This window comes from Ochotona curzoniae, unplaced genomic scaffold, assembly GCF_017591425.1.
Source record: "Ochotona curzoniae isolate NIBS_2020 unplaced genomic scaffold, NIBS_Ocur_1.0 scaffold_3890, whole genome shotgun sequence".
In the NCBI taxonomy this organism is placed as follows: domain Eukaryota; kingdom Metazoa; phylum Chordata; class Mammalia; order Lagomorpha; family Ochotonidae; genus Ochotona; species Ochotona curzoniae.
This window is the reverse complement of record NW_024467115.1, coordinates 22,469,423-22,492,498: the sequence shown is the minus strand read 5'-3', so window position 1 is coordinate 22,492,498 and position 23,076 is coordinate 22,469,423. Positions and strand designations below refer to the sequence as shown.

The following is a 23,076-nucleotide window of genomic DNA, read 5'->3' as shown; positions in this document are numbered from 1 at the left end:
CTGAAGAAGCAGCAACACAACAGTGTCAGATGGATAGAGACTCGAGTCCTGCCCTTACTTTCTCGATGGTCACTCACCATCCTTAATCACAGTTTCCCCAAATGGAAAACTCAAATAACACATTTCCTCAAAAAAAAAATTTTTTTTGAGATTTAAAAAAAAAGTCATCTGGTGCACAAACATGTTTGTGGACTTTATGTTCCCCTCCTCCATGGTTTCAAGTTACTCAGTTTAGGTTGGAGCTGCCCATGGTCACAAATCATGCCATTTTCCAAAATTGTGTTTCTTTTTTGAATTATAAATTCAAACACTGAGAATTTCATATTTATTCTTTTCTCTAAGGAAACAGATAAAGAAAATTGTCACCCCAATTATTCTTCCTTGAAATGAAGAGGGATGTTGGGAAGAATAAAAAGGATCAGGAGAATTAAAGTAGGAAGCAGAATAAAAGGAGAGAAGATATAGGCAAAAGGTGGGGGAGAGAAACAGATCTTTTTTATTTAATTTATATGAGAAGTGGAATGTTATTCAACTGAAAGCAGAAGTGCTTCCAACATGCTGTTCTTACAAAGCCCGACTCTTTAAATTGAAAAACGCTACAAACCACAGGGCAGCTTACAAATCAAATGAGTGTTTCTCACCTACTCCCATGCTTCCTGAAGGAGTCTGCTCATCTACAACCATCAATGGGCCTTAAGGAACTGCTAGTCTGGATTTTTTTTTTAAACATGGTTTGGCCAGGACTTGTGAACCCTGATCAGAAAATCTGGTTTGGCAGTGACCCACCAAAGTGTTGCAGGATTTAGCACTGGGCATAGACTTTGTTGCAGAGGGCTGCGAGCCAAACTGGGTCCTGGCTCTCTGCAGGAAGAGCTGCCCAAGTAACTAGAGAAAAAGGAAGCGGGAGGTTCTTCTCTGGCTAAGCAATTGAAGTTGGCCAAGATTTGTCATTTTCTAAACTCCCCACAGTGAAAATAACAACTACAGTTGTGAGCAAAATATTCCAAATCCTAAATTCTGCATGTTAGTGACTCAGTTTCCTTTCTGAAGTACGGAAGGTTTCCTCCCAAAGAAACCTACTTTACTTTTATTCTGTTGCAGAGTTTGGCTTTGTATCAATCATCTAGGGAAATTCTAAGAACTTAAAAATGTATGAATCCCCAGCGAACTGGATCTTTGTCATATATTCATTCCTAGTACTTTGGCAAAGCAGTCCCGTATCACTAGCCTAATTGGTGGCAGGTTATTTTCCAGCCATCAAGTAATATTTTCCTGTTGAAGAGTCAGAAATAAAAACATTCACTCATAAAAAATTGACTAATTTGGAATATGAACACCATAAGTATTTATTTGAAAAACATATTCCATTTAAGTAAACTGGCAAATCAGCTAGAGTGGCTTGTTTCCATTAACTGAATTTGCTCTCACAGTCACTGCTATACATAATATTCAAAGATAGCAATACAGAACATTATTTCACAAATTTTTAGGAAAAAAATATATACAGTCTTTCTAATGGAAAATTAATTGCAGCAAACATGCCAGGCAATATAAAGCTAATATAAAATAAATTGACATTTATAAACACAAATAAATAAATATATACAAGAGCTTAGGCCAATAATAGATAAAGAAAAACCTTTACAATGCAAATAATAGTGAGAAGATTGGAAAACATCTCAAGGTCCCAGAGTAAGATACTAATACAATTTTTGGTTATAAAATAGGGGGGAGAAACCAAGGCTGAGTTGATATTACTCCTACTGGTGGGTTAACCTGCATGCGTGTTTACAACTGATGGTAGAATTTGCCTTAGTCTTAAAAATTCATTCAAATATTGCAGTTCAGTTGTTTCTTGATTTTCCCCACCTGGCTTTTCAAAATTTCTAAAGAGAAGCTGCACTGTTGTCAAATGAAAAAAAAAATGTGAATATGAATAATCAAATCAAAGCTGCTTTTGAAACTATGTTACTTTATATAACTTAGTAAAGCACTTCGGGCAGATTAAGTAAAACTCACCATGACTATCTATGGTTTGAGGGAGGGAATACGTGACTATTCAGTGGGTTTTAAGACTTAATTTTCATCCATATATAAACTCTGCCAGAGTAAGCTGCCTATTACTACCAGCCTATGGAATAGGATTTGGCTGTATTGCTGTGAATGATCTTAAGGTTTACTATTCTTTTCTCCTAAATACTTTGTTCCGTGCGGGAGGGCACTGGACAATGTTTATCTCCCTGATGTGCTTCAGGCTCATGTCAAATGACTGGTAATAAGAATCCATCAGCACATTATTTCCTCTTGTGTTTGAGCCTGGATGAAAGCTTCAGAACTGAGGCTCAAAGAAAGGTAACAGGTGCCCAGGGGTGCTGCCTGGCCTCCAGGCCTTCCTATGTCTCCTCCCGGGAACTACCTGCAAGGCCTCCATCTAAAACCTCTGCTTCTAAGCACACTGGATCTGTCAAATGCCTCCTTTTCTTACCTCTTACACTGCTACTTCCCAAGAACTGCCACCCTCCAGATAGCCCAGAGGAAAGGCAAAGGAGCAGCAGGTGTCCAGATTCTAAGGAACTAGATTCAACTCCTCAGAACAAGGAAAAGCAAGTGTGCAATACTCAGGGTGGTTTGTGAGTTCATAAGGCCTGCCTCATAGAATGCCTGACTTACTGCAGCAGACTGTCACAAAAACTACACTAGTAATATTGCCAAGTCTCATCAGGCTCTTATATGCTACAATTGGACAACGCAGTATAAGCAGTTCTTTGACTACCAAGTGTGGACTCACATGTACATACATGATTTCAATTCTTATAAGTCATCCAGGTATCTCAGGTTGTATTCCTTAACAAAAGGGGAAGTTAGAGGTTTCCATTTGTGCAACTGGAACAAGGACAGGGTTGCGGAATTCCATCCCTGTGTCTCCTGAAAGGAAGATGGCTTCTTGCACACAGGTGTTGAATGCAAATTCTTCCCCTGGGTAGAATTTCTTCCTGGACTAGGGTAGAGTCCAGGAAGAAAAGGACAGGTGCAGCAGATTCAGGCATAACTTTGGGAGGTCTATATTAATGAGGTACTACTACAGAGGATTCAATTGGTGGGACTAAATACTAACAAGCAATGATGACTGAGTCTTGCATTTTCAATAGAATCAGAAAAATATTAACTTCATATTAACTGGATCAAAATCCTGAATAAGAAAAAAACTGGTTTTTTTCTTAAGGATATCATACTCATGCTTAAGACATGAAAAAACACCTTTAAATCACTAGGTCAAATATTCTTTTCTCTATGTGCTTGAAATTTCATTGTAAAAGAGAAAATACTAGTTTATTCTTGCAAAATAGCATGAGGATGGGCTTGTGAACATTACAAGAGTTGCAAACACTAGCTTTATTTTTATTGTTGAGAAGGATGGCACAGAATAGAGGGCATATGCGGGCTTATCTATGGAGTGGGGTACAAAAGAGTTATAAACTAGGCTTTCTCCTTAGCTCTGCCTTTCTTTCCTCCTTCAATTTCAGTGTCTTTCCCAAATTATAATTTGTCTGATACAATTCTATATTTGAAACATTTTATCATGTGTGACTAGGAAATCATACCGCTTTCAGAATTAAAGTTATTTGTAGTAATAAAAGAAGTGCCTCCACAGAAGAAATACACCAAAAATATTCTGAATGTCATGTGAATTTTCTGAACAAAATGCATTTCTCATACATATGCAGTTACCTAGGTGACAGCACATTTACATCTAGTACTTGTAGTTCTCATTGCTTGCAGATTTTCATGTTTCTGCACACTGAATCCTTTCCTGTTAAAACGCATTAAAACTTGGTGCTGTGGCTGAAGGAGTCTGACATGATAATGTTTTTATAGAAATTATCTGAATGAACATTGCAATAACCCTTGACCTTATCAATGACCTGATGGACAGGGATGATTGATGATGGTTCTGCATCAGCATGGGTCAGTTTTGACAAAGACTTGTCTCTCGAGGCATTATCTGCAAGAAATGATACAGGAATTAGCCTGCAAGACTGGCTGGACTTACCTAGGGCCACTGCACTGTAAACCCTGTTTTTCATATTAAGGAAGCATGTCAATGAAAGCAAGATGTGCTCTTTCAAAGGTTAAACAATAGGCAACATTAAAATTCCAGTGCACATCTTCAGTGTGCATTCTTAATAGTCACAGAAGGCTAGTTCATCCTTTAACAACCTGTGATGTGATTTGATCCAAGAAACCTTTTTATAAGTGTCATTTTTTAAAACGTCAATGAATACAAGCATCTGAAAAATCACTTCACAAATGTAGGTGTCAACTGCCTCAAAACATGTAACAAATAATGTTACAAGTGAACTAAAGCAAGCTAAAATATTATGAAAGAAAAGATTTGATAACTAACACATTTGCCAACTGGTACAGGCAAGGAAATTTGGTGGGGATGCTTAGTTGGTGGTGAGTTCATGGGCACAAAAGGATCTGTTACACTCCCCTCTACTTCTTACACACGCTTCATCCTTTTCAAACGAAGTGGTTCATCCTTTATAAAATGAAAATTTTGTAAAGTTACACTGCAAGAATCTTGAAGAATAAGAGAATGAAGGTCATCAAAAGGATATGTGGAAGGCTTTTTTCTAAAATGGATTTTTTAGCTTGTATGAAATGGCTGGGACATAATAAGAGGAAATAGTTTATGAATTATTATTTTATCTGAAATATTTAGTAGAAAAGTTTTTGTTTTTATTAACAATGCTATGGCTTCAAAGCAACTGATAGTAATACAGGGCTGCTCAATTTCTTCCCTGAGTTTTTAATATAATACATATTCAAACAGTATTCCTCTAGACTCATAGCTTTCTAAAAGTACCTCTGAGGGTACTCTGAAATTTACTTAGGGCTATTCTCTACATATATATATATACAACATATATATATACATATATATATATAAAATTATCTGCATGAATCTAATGGATACCTTCTGTGTATCTGCCTGCCTTTCCTCCTCTTCCAATACAGAGAAATTCTACCCTCAAATTAACCAAATTAGAGATGTCTTACACTGATGAAGGATAAAATTTGAGATAGTTGGCTTCTGAAAGTTATTCTTTCTCTATATACCATGGAAAACGTAAAAATCGCTATGCTAAAAGAACTGTTTTTAGGGATCATGAAGCTTTCATGCTTCAAGTAAGTTGCACCCAATATGTGCTGGAACACTTAAACCCATCAATAATTAGTAACAGTCATCATCATGATATCTGTTGTCATGGGGAATGGTTCAAATAACTCAACCACTGCTTTGGGCGAGACACTAAATAAGGTTAAAGCTAAGTAGATTATAGCACTCTCAGGTCACACTAGTGGAGGCCAGGAAGGAGAAAAGCTGGATCATGTAGAGAATGGGGAGAATGAGAAGGTAGAAGGATGGAAGCATGGCCCAGTGCTGATGAGAACAGATCCAAAGAGTCCTAATGCCAAGCTCCTGTTCCTATTTGGCTCTCAGCAAGCTGATGGAGTCTGTGCTTTCTTAAGTTTGCATATTCACTAGCCATTGGTTTTCCACTGGAGAGGTTTCTAAACAATTTTGGTTGTTATGTAAACCACCACACATTCTCAGCGAAATGTCAATGATATATGCATGTTTCCTTGACAATTTCAAGGAATATGTATTTTAGAGATGTTGACCACCTCCATTCCAGATATCATCCAATATGATGGGGCTTTACAACTTAATAAGTCAAAATTTAGTCAAAGGCTATTTTTTATATATGTATATATTATATAAATACTATCCTCAGTCTTCTGGTTAGGTATTAAATTGAGCTACATATACATTTTGATCACAGCTGCAAGTTTGAAAACCAGGGGCTAGGGAAATGAAATATTATCTGACCTATGCTGAAATGTCAAGCACACAAAAATCCTCACAAAGCAGGCTTGGAATTGACACTTTATCTTTGATGACTTCTATGAATGTACCATGACTTATCCAGTAATCCAAAATGTGGTAGAAAAGTGAAATAATTTTATGTCCTTCTATTTTGAAAAAACTCTGATGTACTGCTTTTCGTTATTCTTTTATCATTACATCCCATGGGACCGCTCACTCCAGAGCATGGTACATTTTCTAGAAGGAGCAGCTTGCAGGCACCCCATGCAGAGAAGAGCCAGCACAGCAAACCATTATTCGAAACTCCAGTGCAGGAATGGCACCGTGCTAGCTGAAAAGAACTGCACAGGACAAGCCATTCTGCTGGTGTAGCAAGATTCTTAGCTCAGTTCATGCAAATGCTCTTATTACCTTGTAAAAATTTCATGCATTTATAAAAGTAATGAAAGTTTACCTGAATGATCCACTTTTGCTGAAGGAATGCTCTTAGGAGATATTATCTATACCATAAACATACGAATGTCTAGATCAATTCCAAGAAACAAACCAACCAGATATTCATGATGATATGCAGCAACGTTTTGCTTAACCTGCATGATTTCCAGTATATAAGCTGCTTCACTAGAGACTGGCTTGGTAGCTAACGGCTATTTGAAGTCAGCTTATTGGAAACCAGGATTTATTATATCATAGCAGCAATGACATACATGTAACTACATTATCATGCTAATTTGCAAGAATCTATCTTACCCCAGAAGTGTTTTTGGTTAAGTGAACACAAACCATTAACATATTCTTTAAAAAGCAAATTTAAAAGAAATCCATACAGCATTTTGAAACAACAAAATCTGTTTCATTCCCTCTATTTCTGAATTTCTTCTTTACTTTCTAGCCAGGTTTCCTCAGTATCCCACAGTTCTTTCTCTCTGTAAGACTTCCAGTGCCTCCCACATTGTAGATGATCTACTCTGTTACTTTCTCTCATCTTGTAAGAGTGGCTCTCTCCATGTTAGCTATTCTTACCTATACTAAAGGCAGAATAATGCAATTGATCTAATTCTTAATCATTCATAATCGATTGAGCAGGCATTACTGGAATTTAGAAGGGAACACAGAATTAGGAATTTACTTTTTAAAAAACTGAAAAAAATCACTCATCATAAATTCAAGACTTGATGCCAAGGCATTATCAAATAGGCAGAATAATCTATCTCAAACCATATACCTACCTACTATCAGATTCCTTACTGAAGTATTCTCAAGCAGAGATGTGTATAGATTTTCAAGTTTAGGCAAAGGTATAAAAAACACCTGTATCACAGGTGATATATAAAATCAAATATAAATATATATAAATCAAATATATATAATAATAATCATGTCTATAGTATCATATGAGTCACATATGTTTTAAAGTATTTCCTTATGCTGGATGAGAATTTCTTTTATTCTATTTCCTTAGAAAGTCCTTGATTCCAAGAAGTTTTTAAAGCTGCTGTTTTAAGCAGTTCTGAATTCTTAGCAAGCTAACTAATTTTGATATTAACAAACTCCCTAATATTCAAACTGTTCCCTCAGTACCATCACAAATCCCAGACAATGGCCACTCCAGTGTCAAATACACATAAAAACTACTTGCAGTTAAAGTGTTTTCAATGCAAATAATTAAAGACACATCACAGAGTTTATCTACAAAAAGCCAAATATACAGCTTTTCTGTGCCATTTCTCTGTTCAGTGTTTAATAGCTAAGTAAACTGAAAATCAGTTAGTTCCAGGGCCAGCATGGTAGCATAGCAGGGAAAGCCATCACCTGGAATGCTTTCATCCCACACAGGCTCCTGTTAGAGTTCCAGTTGGAGTTCCAGTTAGTCCACTTCTGATTCAGCTCCCTACTAAAAACCTGGGAAAGCAGAAGATGGCTGAAGGGCTCAGGTCCCTGCATCCAGTTGGAAACTCAGGAAGAAGCTCCTATTCCTGGCTTCAGTTTGTACCAGTCCCAGCCACGTGGCCATCTGAGGAGTCAACCAGCATACACAAGATCTCTCTCTCTCTCTCTTTCTTTCTCTCTCTCTCTTTCCTTTCCCTCCACAAGCCCTCTCTCTCCCTGTGTAACTCTTTCAAATAAATAAATAAATCTTTAAAAAGTTGTTTTCATTTTCTTTTAAATGTTTCTGTAATTTATCCTAATTATTTATCCTGTGCTGTGTGTTGAGTGTCAATAGTTTATTGCCTGGGCTTTAGTGTTGAAAAGTAATGATTTTATTTCTTTCAAAATTATTAAACAATTATAACTTTTCACACCACTCATTTACTTTCAAAGAGGGCACAATAATCTCTACCTCTACCCTAATGTCAGGATCGTCCTACGCTCATAACACTTGATATTAAAACATGTGGGTCATTGTGAATATTACGAAAAATGCAATATGAAAAGACAGTTACAGCTTTCTATCACTTTCCATATAATGCTTTACACTGTTTCACACTTAATTAGTAATTTAAACAATAACACTTCTATTAAGGAATTCAGTCTTAAAACTTTGAAGGATTAAGGAATTAACTCCTAGACAGTGCTGCTTCCCGTTACCATGACAACTTGGAAAGTAGCTTTCATTCTATTCTGAAAGAGTCCGTTTATAAGATTCAACTTATACTTAAGACAAAACTTTTAACTCAAACTGTAATAATTTTAGAAGAAAACTTAATTTCAAATCAAATGACTGTATTTCCAATAATCCCTGGATGTCATCAAGTTATTTAGACATAGGATGCATTACAAAGTTTGTAAAATGACAACATATTCCAAAAGGTTCTGCCTAACGTCTTCAAATAAGCATTTAGTTTACATTAACATTTAAAATAAGCTCTCCAGGAGGCACTGTGACCCATTAATCTTCAAGATACGTCCAGTTGCGGTAGTAAAAATGTACCAGATGAGAACTGTATGGGGACATTTTTATCACAGCCTCAAATGACTTACCAGAATGACTGTTCCTTTTGAAATAGGTAGTAGAGCTGGATTTAGATTTGGATGTAAGATAGGTTGAGTTGGAACCAATGGAGCTTGAAGACAAAGACTTTCCTAGATTATCAGAGCTTTTCTTGATGATATTGGTAGCTGTTTTACTCCAGTCTGAAAGAAATGACATCACTTTATTAGTCTGCTGTATACCACATATGCTCAGCCTGAAAAATCAACAAAATTCATCTGGAGCAACTGATCTTATGATATGCTGGCAGTAGTTTCTAGACCGACATGAAAGCAACAATAAACTACAGCAATGGATATTTCTAACTTCAACCTTGTGCATACAAGGTTTAAAATGTACTTTAATATCTGATGAATGAGAAACAACTATAAATGATAAAAATTCCAGTAACTGAATTGACACTAAGACATTGAATCAATCCAGATGTCAATGAACTGATGACTAGATAAAGAAAATGTGATATAGACAAACAATGGAATTTTCTTCTTATTGTTGATTTTGTACTGTGACTTTTCATTTAAGGGGGTGTACAGTAACTGTGAAATGGAGACTAACATATCCAGATGTGAGGATACAATGTAGTATGCATCTCGAATTCCTGACAAAGATCGACTTACAATGAAACTGTTTACTATTATCTTGACAATAGGATGCTGGACTCTACCATTGTCCATGCCTGCAAGGATGGACATATGACTGTGTATGAAGAACTATACTTTAGTAATAAAATAGAGGAACTAGGTTGTCGGGGAGGGATTGGGGAGAGGATAAGGGAACTCCCAGGAGCCAATAACTGTATCATAAAATGATAACAGTAATAAATAAATACAGATTTTAAAATAAATAAATAAAAGAATGAAATTCTGTCCTTCACAATAGTTGCAACTGGAGATCTTCATGCTTAGTGAAATAGACTAGTCTCCAAAAGATAAGTAGCATGTGTTCTCTGATTTATAGTAATTAATAAATCAAATACAAAACATGTGATTTATGAGTGAAATTGGCATCTTGAGATCTGATCACTGTTTATAGACCTTGTCTATATTCCTGAAGAACGGTGGTCTTTCTACTTACTACCTGTTGAATTGTTTATTCAGTGAGGATTAAGGTTGTTCTAATAAAGCAAATTGAAAATCTGTCATTGTAAAAGTTAAAATTAAACACACGAAAGGGAGGAGTAAGAAGGGTTAGACAGAAGGGGTGAAAGGGAAGTGGAAGTGTCATTATGTTCTTAAAACTGTATATGTGAAACACATGCCATCTGTGCTCTATGTGAGTAAGTGGGAAATATCTTCCTTTGGCTTTTTTCTATATTGAGGAACATCCCTCTGCCTAATAACACATCTTACGGTTAAAAAAAAGACTATGTAACAGTGATTCTGAGTATCTGAGCTGTTGAATTAGGCCATTTTGAGTCCAGAGTCCAGATCTCTTCCAGCTCTCTCATTCTAAGATTCCAAGTCAGCATCTTCACATGTAGCACCTTTACCCCTTGCCACCACTGGGACTGTGTTGCTCTCCCAGGGAAGAATGAATGACAGCTACCTCAAGTGTAAACTTCACTGAACAACATGCCCCTTTACCTGAGTTATCTGCCAGTCGAAATCTACCACAGCACAGATGTCGCCTCCATTGCTTCTGAACATTCTCCTTCATTGCACAGTGGAAGATAAATATAAACAAACCTGTCACAAAGACACGAACGCTCAATGACATTCATTTTCAAGATGAATCTTACAAAATATGCAAGTTAGATTTCAAACTTTTGCAGTTATGTCATTAAGTAACAAAGATCTTAAGCAGTCTTGTAATATGTATTCTACAATTATATCCTATAGGACACAAAGATTCAGATAAAACTAGAATAACTGCATAAATTAGGTTCTCTTTGTTCTATTTAGCAATTAATATGACTTAGCCAAAATTTGAGGCTGAAAGAAGCAATATTTAAGAAGAATTTAATATTTTGCTATTAGTTGCATTTGACTTAAAACTACATTAAAAAAAAAAGCATCCATAAGATTAAGAGGGAAGGGCCTGGCAGCATGGCCTAGCAGCTAAAGTCCTCGCCTTGAACGCTCCGGGATCCCTTATGGGCGCTGGTTCTATCCCGGCAGCTCCACTTCCCATCCTGCTCCCTGCTTGTGGCCTGGGAAAGCAGTCGAGGACAGCCCAAAGCCTTGGGATCCTGCACCCATATGGGATACCTGGAAGAAGTTCCTGGATCCTGGCTTCAGATTGGCATAGCATCGGCCGTTGCATTCCCTTGGGGAGTGAATCATGAGACAGAAGATCTTCATCTCTGTCTCTCCTCCTCTCTGTACATCTGACTTTCCAATAAATAAATAAATAAATCTTTTTTAAAAAAAAGATTAAGAGGGAAGGAGAGGACTGCAAATACTAGCTATCTTATGTACATGATTACACCTATAATTATAGCATATAGGTTAGGCCATAAAAAAGAGGTATCTTATCAGGCCAAATAAAATCAACAAAATTATGTGGCTCCAACTGGCCTAGTTCCGTTTATCAGTATTTTAACAAGCAAATACATGTCTTAGTATTTGCACTTACTCCTGTGCCTATCAATCATGTTATTTGTGCTTTGGCAGCTGAACTTTCAGGAAATTTATTTAACATTTCACCCTCTCCAGAAAGTTTCAGCAATTTCTCCCTCTAATCCTCTATATTTGGTTGTTCCATTATCTAACAAGTACGTCTTAGAAACACTTTTTTTTTTTTTAAAAAAAAAAAGCCTCTGATTTTAATCTATAACATTTAAACACAGGAGTCAATGGCACACAAATTCAGGAGTTATAGGAACTCATTCTGGCACGGAGTGGCATAAAAATAAAAATCATTGCATTACGTTTAAGCGTCAATTAAACGGACTTCTTGAGATCTGATTATTATTTATAGTTCTTAACTATACTCCAGAGTAACAGTGGTCTCTCTACTAACTGCTTGTAGAATTATTTGTTTAATGCATACTTCAGCTTGTGATTATAAAGTAAATGCAAAATAACCCTCTGCAAAAATTAAAAGGAAATATGAAACAGGAATGCAGGAATGAAAGAGTGAAAGAGGGAGATGTATGCGGGGGGCAGGAGTGGGGAGGAAACTGTACAGGTGAAACGCCATGAAATCTGTTCCTGTTGTACAAACACAAACAATTTTTAAAACTTGCCTGTTTCTTTTGAATGTAGAGTATTCATCAAGAAAACTAAATATATGGAAGCTTCACCAATTGAAAAGGTTGGGGAAAGCACTGTTTGTACTGTCATTTAAGTAAGTAGTTAAGTTTGTAAAACGTGTCTAAGGTCTTGTCTACATGTTTTAGGTTTCCAATGTGTTCACTCAAAATGACCCATAATGACCCATACGTTATTCCAGAAATATCAGAGGAGGAGCCTGAGGGATGTCTGCAGGATGGCCCGTTAGCACAGTCAAATGTCTATGGGTTGATTCACTTCCGGGATTTACTTTCTCGTTTGGCCATCAGTGAGGTCCAAGCAGAAATTTCTATTGAGATTATTAAAAATTGATTGCATATTTTGACTTGAACACTATGAAAATACAGACTACATCTTGGTCACTGATTTCAAGTGTATGATCAGCATATTTAAAAATTCCTGGGAAATTCAAATACGTTTATCACAATGAACTCAGCGTAGTAATCAGTGTACCAGCATGGCCATTATATCATTTAACATGCAGCTACATAAATATGCAGTTTTCTGATTAAAATGCTATTACTTGTTACATGTAATTTATAAACAAAGACACTCCAATACAGATGAGCCAAAAATATTAATCAAATTTAAAAACTGAACAAACGCAGACTCCCTCCTAAAGACTCATACGCTGCAGGCTGGGGAGTTGGAGTTGGAGGAAGGACTCACGTGAGCACCCTGAACCGGTCTATGAGAGTGTAATAAAACTCTCAAGTTAGAAAAGATTTCTTTCAAGGCTCACAAACTCTTGGAGGCAGGCCTCTGGGGCTTAACCTTTTCAGGAAACAGTCGGTAGCCACCACTGGGTTTGACTTCATTTTCAGCACTCTACCTGGCTAGATCTGATTGCCACTCAGGGCCTCCAGACAATGACCAAATACTCTAACAAGTCTGCTTTGTACAGGAAATCACTTTAATGAGGAAAACCACCTTATATCACCAGCAGTGTGAACAAGCCCAAGTGTCCCAAAACTTGCATTGGTGAATGGGTCATTTTAGGATTCGAAGAGGTGATGGCAGGTCCAGAGCAAGGAGTACAGAGAGGGGGCAAGCCCGTAGATGACAACTTATGTTTGGAACTCACAGTGTCAGAGGACGAAACCCACCGCCTCATATTGACTCTATGTCCCTTTACCTGGGACTGAGTGCATTTGGGGAAACATTTTTGTTATACAACTGAAAATACAGAGTATTACATATTCTTAAATAATCACTTAATAGAATTGTATATTGGAGCTGGAAGAGATTATAAAATTCAGTTAAGGGCTTTCATCTCCAGGTAAGTATTCTGACTACTGAGTACACGTCCTCACATTAAAGAAATGATTTTTCTTTTAGCTGAAGATGGTAGATAAACATCACTTGGCACTGCTTTCCTTAATAATAATACTCTATTACTCTTCAGTAACACTCAGCTGTTCTGGTAGATGGCACACATTCAGGATACAAAAACTTCGGGGGTTGTGTCTGGTGTCTGGGGACAGTGGAAAAAGAAAACAAGGTCACTGTTCCACTTTTGTGGCTTTGTTGGGGTACTAAACTGCCAACTATTGGAAGAATTAGATGCTTGCCAAAGAGAGGATGAGACCAAAGATAAAACTGACTTAAGAAATGGGACTGTTGTAAATTGTTACTATGTAATATTAGAAGACTGCCTAATTTTTACCAACCAGACATGGCCATAGATACATGAAATCCAATGTGCTTAACGGATACTGGTCTGCACCAGATTCAAAATCTGTCACATACTCTAAAATTCTAAGATATTGGAGAAGCCACGTCAATGGGCCCTCTTCCACTGTGCACTGGGATGCAATAAGATAATAAATGTGAGAAATTAGAATTCTTAAAAATGATTGCATATTTAGTTATAGGCTATTATGTTTAAAAGCGTAAATATGGCAAATCCTTTGGTCTTAAAATACATTACCATTTCGAAATAAAATTGAGTCTCAAAAAAGGGTTTTTTAATACTTTGGAGTTACTAGCTCTCTTCACATGAACTTAAGTTAGTCTGTTATCACATAACAAATTTCTTCCTGGACAAACTGCTCCTTCTAGAGTTCAGTTATGGAAAGGGTGGGAGGCATTGAAATCCGCATTCCAAACACTTTTGGCAGCAGTGACTGAACATGGGTCACATGACAGCCACAGGCATTCGGACACAAAAATGAGCAGAGAACCATTTCGGCTTCCATGCCAAGTCTCCTCCACCCATGTATTTGTGGTTCTTGGTGTGAGAAACAGAACTAAAATCACCACACTTTAATAGACTCTACATTAGGCATCCAAATTTCTTCCCTTTAAAATAGGATCTTTACCCTACCACAGAGTAATATGCTCCACTATTATTCTGGAAAGAGCTTCCAGCTTTGACTTGGGACCAATACAGTTAGGCTTTACTCTTCCTAGTACCAGGCTTTATTTCATGGATTAAGAAATAAGGACTGTTATCCATAGAAGCCACAAGCTAACCAGAACCAAAACTGAACTCAGAGTTTTAAGTTTTACAGCATACTGACAGACTCACACTGGAAGAGAAGTCATGAATTTGAGCCTGGAGAACTACCACCTTGATGAATCCAAGCCAGAGTGCCTTAATAATAGTTCTTTTTGCCTCAGATTTACCTTGGTTTTGCATACTGCTCATGTGAAGCCAGTTCATATTACAGTAAGCAAAACCACATTTTAATCATCTTTAAATGAACAGAAGTCTTGTACTTGGAGAGAGAAAGAGGGAGAGAGAAAGAGAGGGAGAGAGAGAGAGAATATCAAATGCCCCAGAAGAGCCAGGGCTGGGCGAGGCTGAACCAGGAGCCTGGAATTTCATCTGGGTCTCCCATGTGGGTGGCAGGGGCTCAAAAACTTCATCATCATCTGTTGCCACACAGGATGCATTAGCAGAAAGTTTCATTGGAAGTCAAATGGCTGAGGTATGAATCAGCACTCCAACAGGGGATACAAGTTTCCCAAGTGGCAATTTAGCTTGCTGTGCTACAATGCCCATCCCTAAATGAACAGGTAGAAACCAGGCAGAAACCAGTCCCCTGCCCTCTTATCCCACATTCACCCCTGTCTTCCTTTTATTCCCTCCTTTCACTAACTTGAGGTTTACGATTACGATAGGTGAAGTTAATCTTAATTCTCAGTAAAAATTACAATCTTTTCATTTAGAACACACAAGATTTCCAACTTTGTTGGAACAAGTGTGTTGCAAAGACAAAGGTACTTTAAGAAGATTGTCGGGAAAACTGAATTAAAAGCTAAGCTTAATTTTGGTACAGGACTATTTTCATCTCCATGTATAATTTTCCCATAGCACGCATTTTCATGAACTCTGACTACTCCCTTCAATGCATCAACTGAAAATTGGTTAGCACCAAAGTAAACTTAGCTTTTAAACTTATTTTGTACAGGCTTTTGGAAGTACCCTCTTGTGTGGCAAAATGAGTCAGTTACTGATAATTTTAGGGTGGAAAAAGTAAGGCCATTCACTGTAACAGGAGACACAAGCCAGGCTCACTCAGCAAATATTTGCTGAAGATGGTGAGAAGTCTCATCAACGTGTGGATTTTATTTTTGATATGTGCTATATGCTTAAGCAACACATTTAGGAAAAAATCTCCTAAGTATTCACACTGCATTTACTATAGATTAAATGAGATGGTGTTTAGTTTTGGTCGTTGCAAGAGTTATTTTACTAATAAGGTGGGGGAAAAAAAAAAACACATGTAGAAATTTTGGCTAGAAAGCTGGCTCCTATGTGGAATCCACACCTTTTGCTTGATTCAGGCAACATTATGTGTGTCCTCTGTAGAAAATGTAGGTCATACAGATATTCTCAGATCTTTGGCCTGATTTTCAAAAGTCTAAACAACTGTCAAAAACAGTCCTCTTAGAAATGTACTTCTGCAAACAGAATTTTAGGGAGCTTATATGGAGGCCCTTTAGCTGTTCTGAAAATGCTGTCAAGGGGAGAAAACAACAAACACCGGGTCCTCATTTCATTAAGTTCATTAACAAGTAAAGACCACTGACAGTGTGCTGAGAATCATCAATAAATGTAGGGAAGTAAGATGGAATCAGAGCACGTAGTTAATAAATGGCTCATATCTTAATTAGGCCACGAGGATAAAGCTGTTTGGGAATTTTTGACAGGAAAGAAATTGGTCAAGAATTTAATCAAGTTTTTATTTGGGTAGAGGAGGTCAGGAACTCTAGATAATTGATTTATGACAAGCAAAGTCTAAATTATTTCTGGGCTGCACAGCAAGCCTGCATTCAAATCTTCAAACAGTTCCTGTGTTTCACTGCTACCGGAAATGGCCAGCTAGCTGTTAAACTGGGGAACTTTCAAGACTTAGAGCGCTCCTTGGAAACTTCTTGAATCTTCCTTTCATACAACTAGGCTACCCTTTAGAAAAATCATTTCTCAATGGCACAAACTGCTCCACCAAGGATGAGTAAGTGATTTCCTTGCGTTGTGTAATGATTCAGCTAATATGACATCATTTCAGAGGTCAGGGGTTGAAAGGTGCTTCAGCTCTTTCCCTTGGCACCAGTTGAATGTGTGTATTGTGTGTGGGATTATGTAACCACCTCGCTTGCATGAGGTTCCTAACCAAACAGACAGTGGCAAGGGAGACTACTGACACTGAGTAGATTGTACCTGAGAATTTGGCTTACTCTTCTCTCTTAAATTTTATTTCTAAGAGACAGGGCAAATGCTCTCTCATCGTCTTCCCAAATGTCACTGAAAGCTGGAGCTGAGCCAATCCGAAGCTGGGTGCCAGGAATTCAACACAAGTCCCTTATACAAGCAGCAAGAACTTACTGGCCATCATTATTATGGCTTTCCAGGGTCCATGTCAGCCAGAGGCTAGAACCAGGAACAGAAGCCATGCCAGGCACTCTGCTAAGGCATTCCTCATCAATGTCTTAATTAGCAGGCTAAAAACTCACCTCTAACTTTGATTCCTTAGTTTACCAACAGAATAACAGTTTTTCATAAATGATTTTTTGCTGAGTAAAGATATGAGATGATTCTTCCCATATATTCTTTAAATGGTCATTTATTAAATTTCTAGCGGAAATAGATATTCACATCTCAGAAAGCTTGAAACAAAACACTGAAAGTACATTTGAGTTTTTTCTTTATAGTTTACCTCCTAACAATATACTAAATATGCTATTTTGCAAATAATACATTTTTTAGATTGAAGTTGACTTTGGAAAAGCCACTGATTTTTCTGAACTGCAATTTCTTGATCTAAAAGTAGACAAAATGCCTCTTTTTTAGATATCTATTTCCCAGACTTGATGCAAGAATGCAAGTAAAATCACAGATGTTGGGCAAAAGTTCTTTATACCACAATGTATCATACAAATAAGCTTAACCTGTTCTTCCTTGGTTCTCTATTAATGCAAACATTCTTAGTAGAATGATAATACCCATTTGTGTTTTCCACTGCATCATTTATTTGAAATTGGTGTGATACTGCCACATATCTGTATATTAGTCAAGCTGATTATGCCTGAACTATTAATTGATACTGTTTTCAATTCCTAGAAAGTAAATTTAAGCATCCATCTCTTTGAAGGGAGTTAACCAGACATCCTGAAGAACTTGAAAAAGAACCTGGCATAGAGTTAACTGTCTTTCTATATGGGGAAGAAGCCTAATCTAATTAATAGTGTCAAATTCTTTTCTTCCTTAGTGAACAAAGAAGGCATTCTGACATTGTTCTGCTCTTGTGTAACAAGTGGACATCTCAGGACAGTAATTCCAGCCTGCACATCCACAGAGGGTGTTACCAAGGGAGAAAGGGCAAGACTCCGTCACCAGACAAAACTGCTTCTCTAGAATGAACTCTAGCACATTTACAGAAGCAGGTCCAATGTTCCCACGCACAGATTCCCTTTCACATTGCATTTTTAAAAATTTCAAAATACTTCATGTGATAACAATGTCCAGAGTGCCCAATTTTTTCCTGGATGTATTCTTCAGAAACAAATAAACATAGTTAATATCATGATTGGCCAGCTGAATCCTAGGAGAGCAGTGAAAATAATAATAGCAGGTGGAAATATATGTCTACCAACTTAAGAATGCATATTTTATGGGGCAAACAGTGACTCTATGATGGATTTTTCAAAGACCTCATAGTGCTTGGAGTGGCAAGATTGGCAGCGATTCATAACTGTTGAAATATCAAACCACCTGAGCAAGAACCTCAGAGCATACCCTACATCTGGGGCCTGGGGATGGTGGAAAATTGGGTGGGCTTTCTCCCTTAATACCCTCCTTTAAACATGAAGGAAACAATATGGGAAAAATAATAGTCTCACCCACTTTCCTGTAGCCCTTGAACCTTTTTACCCTAATGTAAAGATTGTCAAAATATAATAAAAAGAATGTATATTTTTTTGTTTCATTTCACAGGGAAAAATTAATGAAATGACTGATACACCATATAACTAGAAGAAGCAGATTGATAAAAACAGTAAAGCCATTTGATGTTGAAAGTTGGACAACAGTCCTTGTTTCAGCCTTGATCACTTTGTAATTTCAGTTGCTCATTTAAGCAAAACTTTTCTCATATCCACCCAGATCATAATCATCTTCTGTTATCCATTTAACACGATTTTGGTGAGTAAATTATACTGTTTATATAAAACGCATATAAAACAAACATGTCTAAACTTAAAATACAGGCAAAATATGAAGATAAAGTATATATAAAATTGCAGCCTATATACAGTTATTAACATAATAATGACACAAACATTCATCTGCATACACACATAGCTCTACAGGTTATTTCTAAGAACACTGAAAGATTAGCTGAAGATTTAAAAATACGTTTGACTTACATTTTTACAGAAGTGAATGAAAGTGAGAATAAGCATTTCAGAATGCCTTCCTCTCCACGTATGCCCTGGTTTCCACAGACTAAGCTCAAACCCTTGCTGACTCCTGAGTTGGGGCATTCAAAACCCTTCCCTGCTGAGCTAAGTTAGTGTAATGCGGCTTTGGTTTTCAGACTACCCTATTAAATTCTAAATTTTCACCCATAGGTAAGTCCCACAATGACAAGCACTGATTAATTGTACTAGCACATTAAGAGGATGACCACTTGCCCTAATAACTCTAGAGACAAAAGTGCAGTGTTCAGGCTGCCGAGGATTGCTTTATCGCACTGTATAATCTAAGTTTCTTTCGACTCGTGTATTTCTTTTTAGCTCCTTCCTTTCCATCACAGTTTAAAGTACTAGACCACCTTAAATCAACTCACTGTCAAAGTCTTCTATTGTTCTCTCTAAACACTACTGAGCTGTTCTCATCTGTTCTCCATATTATACCTAGCCTCATCTTTATAAAATGTGCATCTGAGAAAGCCATGTCTCCAGCCTTTTAAAGACTGCATGCCCGTACCGTATACACTGCCTTACACCAGAAATGTCTTTCCCCCACAGGTATCTACTGGTCACCTCCTTTAGACCTACTGAGCCTTCCGCTTTCAGCTTAGACATCGTGTCTTATTTACTATGTTTCAACACCATGCTTTTTTGGGTACTTTTTCAACATTATCCTCCCCTAGAATATAAACTCCATTAAGTAGCGGTACCATGTCAAATTGTTTTGCTGAAATGAAGAGTGTCACAAAGAAAAAAAAAACTACAGAAACACACAAGATGTTGTTTTCCTAAGAATCATATGCATTAATGTTGCATTAATTGAATTGTTCTTTAAACTGTATAAATTCTACACACCTCTTTTAATAAAGCATAAACTTCCAACAACTAAGCCTCTCTCAGAAGATGCAGGAAACAACTTCGTAATAAAAACCATTATATGGCTTTCTAAGGGGTCCTGAGAACAATTTGTATGAGCCCAACCAGCAAGCAACAGCTCATGGACTCATATGCTTTGTATCACTGCTTTTAATTTAAAATTTCTTTTTAAGAGGTGTTTTTTAATATCACTGGATGTGCAAAGTCTGTTCTGAATTTATATAATTTAAAATCAGTCTTAAAAGCCCGTGATTTATGAATACACGGACTTGATGATGGTTTACAACATTTTTTCCTCCTGACAGGAGACCCAAGCTGGGAGGAATAAAACATCCCAATTCTCATTAATGGAAACAGAGCTGAACAGACAACTGTAGCTGCTGAAGGATACTGAAGCTGCCAGGAAATTCTAAAAGCAAAACCAAGGCTGGGCTGGCAGATCAATGTGCCTTTCATGTACAATCCTGAAATATAAAAACCATGGGATTTCTAATGTTAACAGACACTTCTGTCAATATTGATTTAGGCACTTATTTGTTATATATTATTGAAGAGATCAGAGAAATACTTTACAAATCTCGATCCCAGGGAAGATGTATTCATACACTTTCCACTCCATTTCCAACTTCTGGAGGGGCAACTGAAGCTTGTTATTCTATTTACTAAAGACAGTGAGTGTATGCATTTCTTCTGTTATAGAAAACTAACTCTAAAAAAAAATTATAGAAATAATGGATCCATATCAGTGTTAGAGGGGTCTAGGATTGAATTGAGAGTATCCCTAAAGTCTCTTCATCTACAATCCAATCATGTACCAATCACTGAACTCCTACTATGTGAAAAATGGCTTCCAAGCTCATACAACAGGAGAGGACACAGACGGACAGCAGCTAGTCCAGCACTCCCAGGCAGGTAAACACAGACGTTTCTCAGACCACAACTGTGGAAAACACCCACTTAAGCACTTCAAACATGTTTCTCAGCCCAGTTCAGATTTGCTCAGCTTTAGTTAGCTCTTTGATCCCTGCACACCTCAATTGAAACACCAGCAGCTTCAGCTAAAGCCAACAGTTCTGCTCTGCTAAAAACTATTCCAAACGTTGTTATCCAGTTGCTTTTGGAGTGTTGGCCTCTTGGCGCTTCCTCACGGCAGAGAGCTTGAACAGAACACAGGGAAGAACCAATAACTTAAAGTTTTTTAAATTTCCAGAAAAAGTAATATTTACCCACTTCAGCTTCACAGTTAAATCCATTACAGAGTGTACTGGGGGATGAAAGTCATCAGCAGTATGGCTGTAAGCTCCCTGAAGGAACCACAGCCTTTTCCTACAAAGTTGGCCACTGGAGAGTGTTTGTTAAATTGAAGAAAACTCTGAGTCTCATGAAAAGATGAGTTTCTAACTACAGCATCATGTTAATTTAAAATGCAAAGAGCCAATGGATCAAGGTGGATTGTTTCTGTCCTTGTACAGAGTCAAGATATTCTTCTGGTCATGACTGGCACACCTACATGGGGATGGGGTCTATGAAGGTTATCAACACTCAGTCATACTTCAAATAAGATAACAGCACATCCTTTAAAATTTCCCACTGGTCTCTCAACCAGGCACTCTGCCTCATACTCACTCACTCATACAAGATTATACATACATACACACACATACATATACATACACACACACACACAAGAATGTTCATTCAGGAATGTATACTTTTATATATATACATAAAGTACATGTATATACTTTTTAATATATGTTACATATATACACACACACACACAAGAATCTATGCAACACCTACTACCTGCTTGGCTTTGTTGTAAGTGCTTATAATACATCCTGGGGGAAAAACAAATGTAGCTGACATTCTACTTCATTTTCTGAGTGAAGACCTTTTGGAAAGGTACCCACCCTGTGCCTGGAACTGCACTTGCAGAAACTTGGCATGGCATCTATTGGAAAGGAAGCTGTTCACAAGCAGGACAAAATTGCAATATGGAAAATAATCACCATTTCTCTTACCTTGTAATGAATTGAAGATGGAGAAGAGGTACATGAAAGCGATATTTAAGGGTCCCCAGGCAAAGAAAGCAAAACCCCACGTCATGCCCAGCAGGAACGTCAGGCTAACCACGCTGCGCAGGTTTCTTAAAACCTCTTCTCTCAGGGTCCGGCTGCTCCTCTTGCCGTTCCTCCCACAGATTTGCACCATGACCACAATGAACATGGCAACGTTCAGAAAAAACATGATTCCAAAGTACCCAGTGCAGGTCACATAAAATATGACTGGATCCTGAATCCAACAGCTTGAAAAAGAAGAAATGGGAAAGAGATTTACAGCTTGAAAAAGAAGAAACAAAAGATTCATTGTCATGCTGTACTCTGTCTATTAGGACTTCCATTCACTTAGTTTGTACCACTGTAGAGTTCTCTTTCAAATGCCTTTTGAAAAGTTACTTTGCATCCCTGGCCTTCAATTTCATCTTTCATCTTTTCAGAGGTATTTGGTTTGCGTTTCTTCATAGATGACTGTCATTTTAATATCTAGCTGTAGTTTTAATATTAATGTCATTTAATATCTAGGTCATTGTCAAAAGGAAAATCAGGTGGCTTTTTCAATTCTGACTTGATGTCAAACTACTCTTGCTCACCCCAAACCATATATGAGCACCTTTTCTCTTAGAAAGGAAAATTTAGCCACATTTTTTTCTTTTAATTTAAACGGTGTCCTACAAAATAATATGGAAGCAGAAATCTACCCAACAGATTTTGGAGAGAGCTATTGTTGATGGACCTGTTAAACTCCCTTATCCCTGCTGCATGCTTCAAACACAACAGTGCCAAAGCTCTAACAGTCATCTAATGCAAAGCCAAAGGAAGTCAACATCAGCTGCAGAGCTGTTGGTCCTTGCATTTTTAGCCAGAAAATTCATGTCAGTGGTTGTCTATTTCCATGCGTTGTGTCCTAGGCAAAAAGCAAACTGATACTCATTTAAGCCAAATGTAATTTGGGTTCATTACTGTACACAAAATAACTGCCATCAATATTACAACAGAGAACATGGAATTCTTATAGACACTACTGACCAATGATTATAAATATATACTGAATAAAAATTATGCTTGTGAGATGCCAGAAATATATACATGATATTCAGA

The 23,076-nt window shown here is 37.3% G+C and overlaps 1 protein-coding gene across 3 annotated transcripts in view; it reads right to left on the bottom strand.

The window, feature by feature from the left end:
* Positions 1-3,824: 3,824 nt before the first annotated feature.
* Positions 3,825-23,076, bottom strand: part of ADGRG6 (adhesion G protein-coupled receptor G6) — a 133,524-nt gene continuing 114,272 nt past the window's right edge. For 2 of the 3 annotated variants that reach the window (XM_040965314.1, XM_040965315.1), the window contains 4 exons: positions 21,940-22,223; positions 10,472-10,573; positions 8,879-9,031; positions 6,383-6,396 (listed from right to left, as the gene is read on the bottom strand). In XM_040965314.1, coding sequence (XP_040821248.1) covers positions 6,383-6,396; positions 8,879-9,031; positions 10,472-10,573; positions 21,940-22,223 — 553 coding nt within the window. Of the gene's footprint in view, positions 4,004-6,382; positions 6,397-8,878; positions 9,032-10,471; positions 10,574-21,939; positions 22,224-23,076 lie in introns of those variants that run through there. The other variant, XM_040965313.1, reaches the window with a different exon arrangement.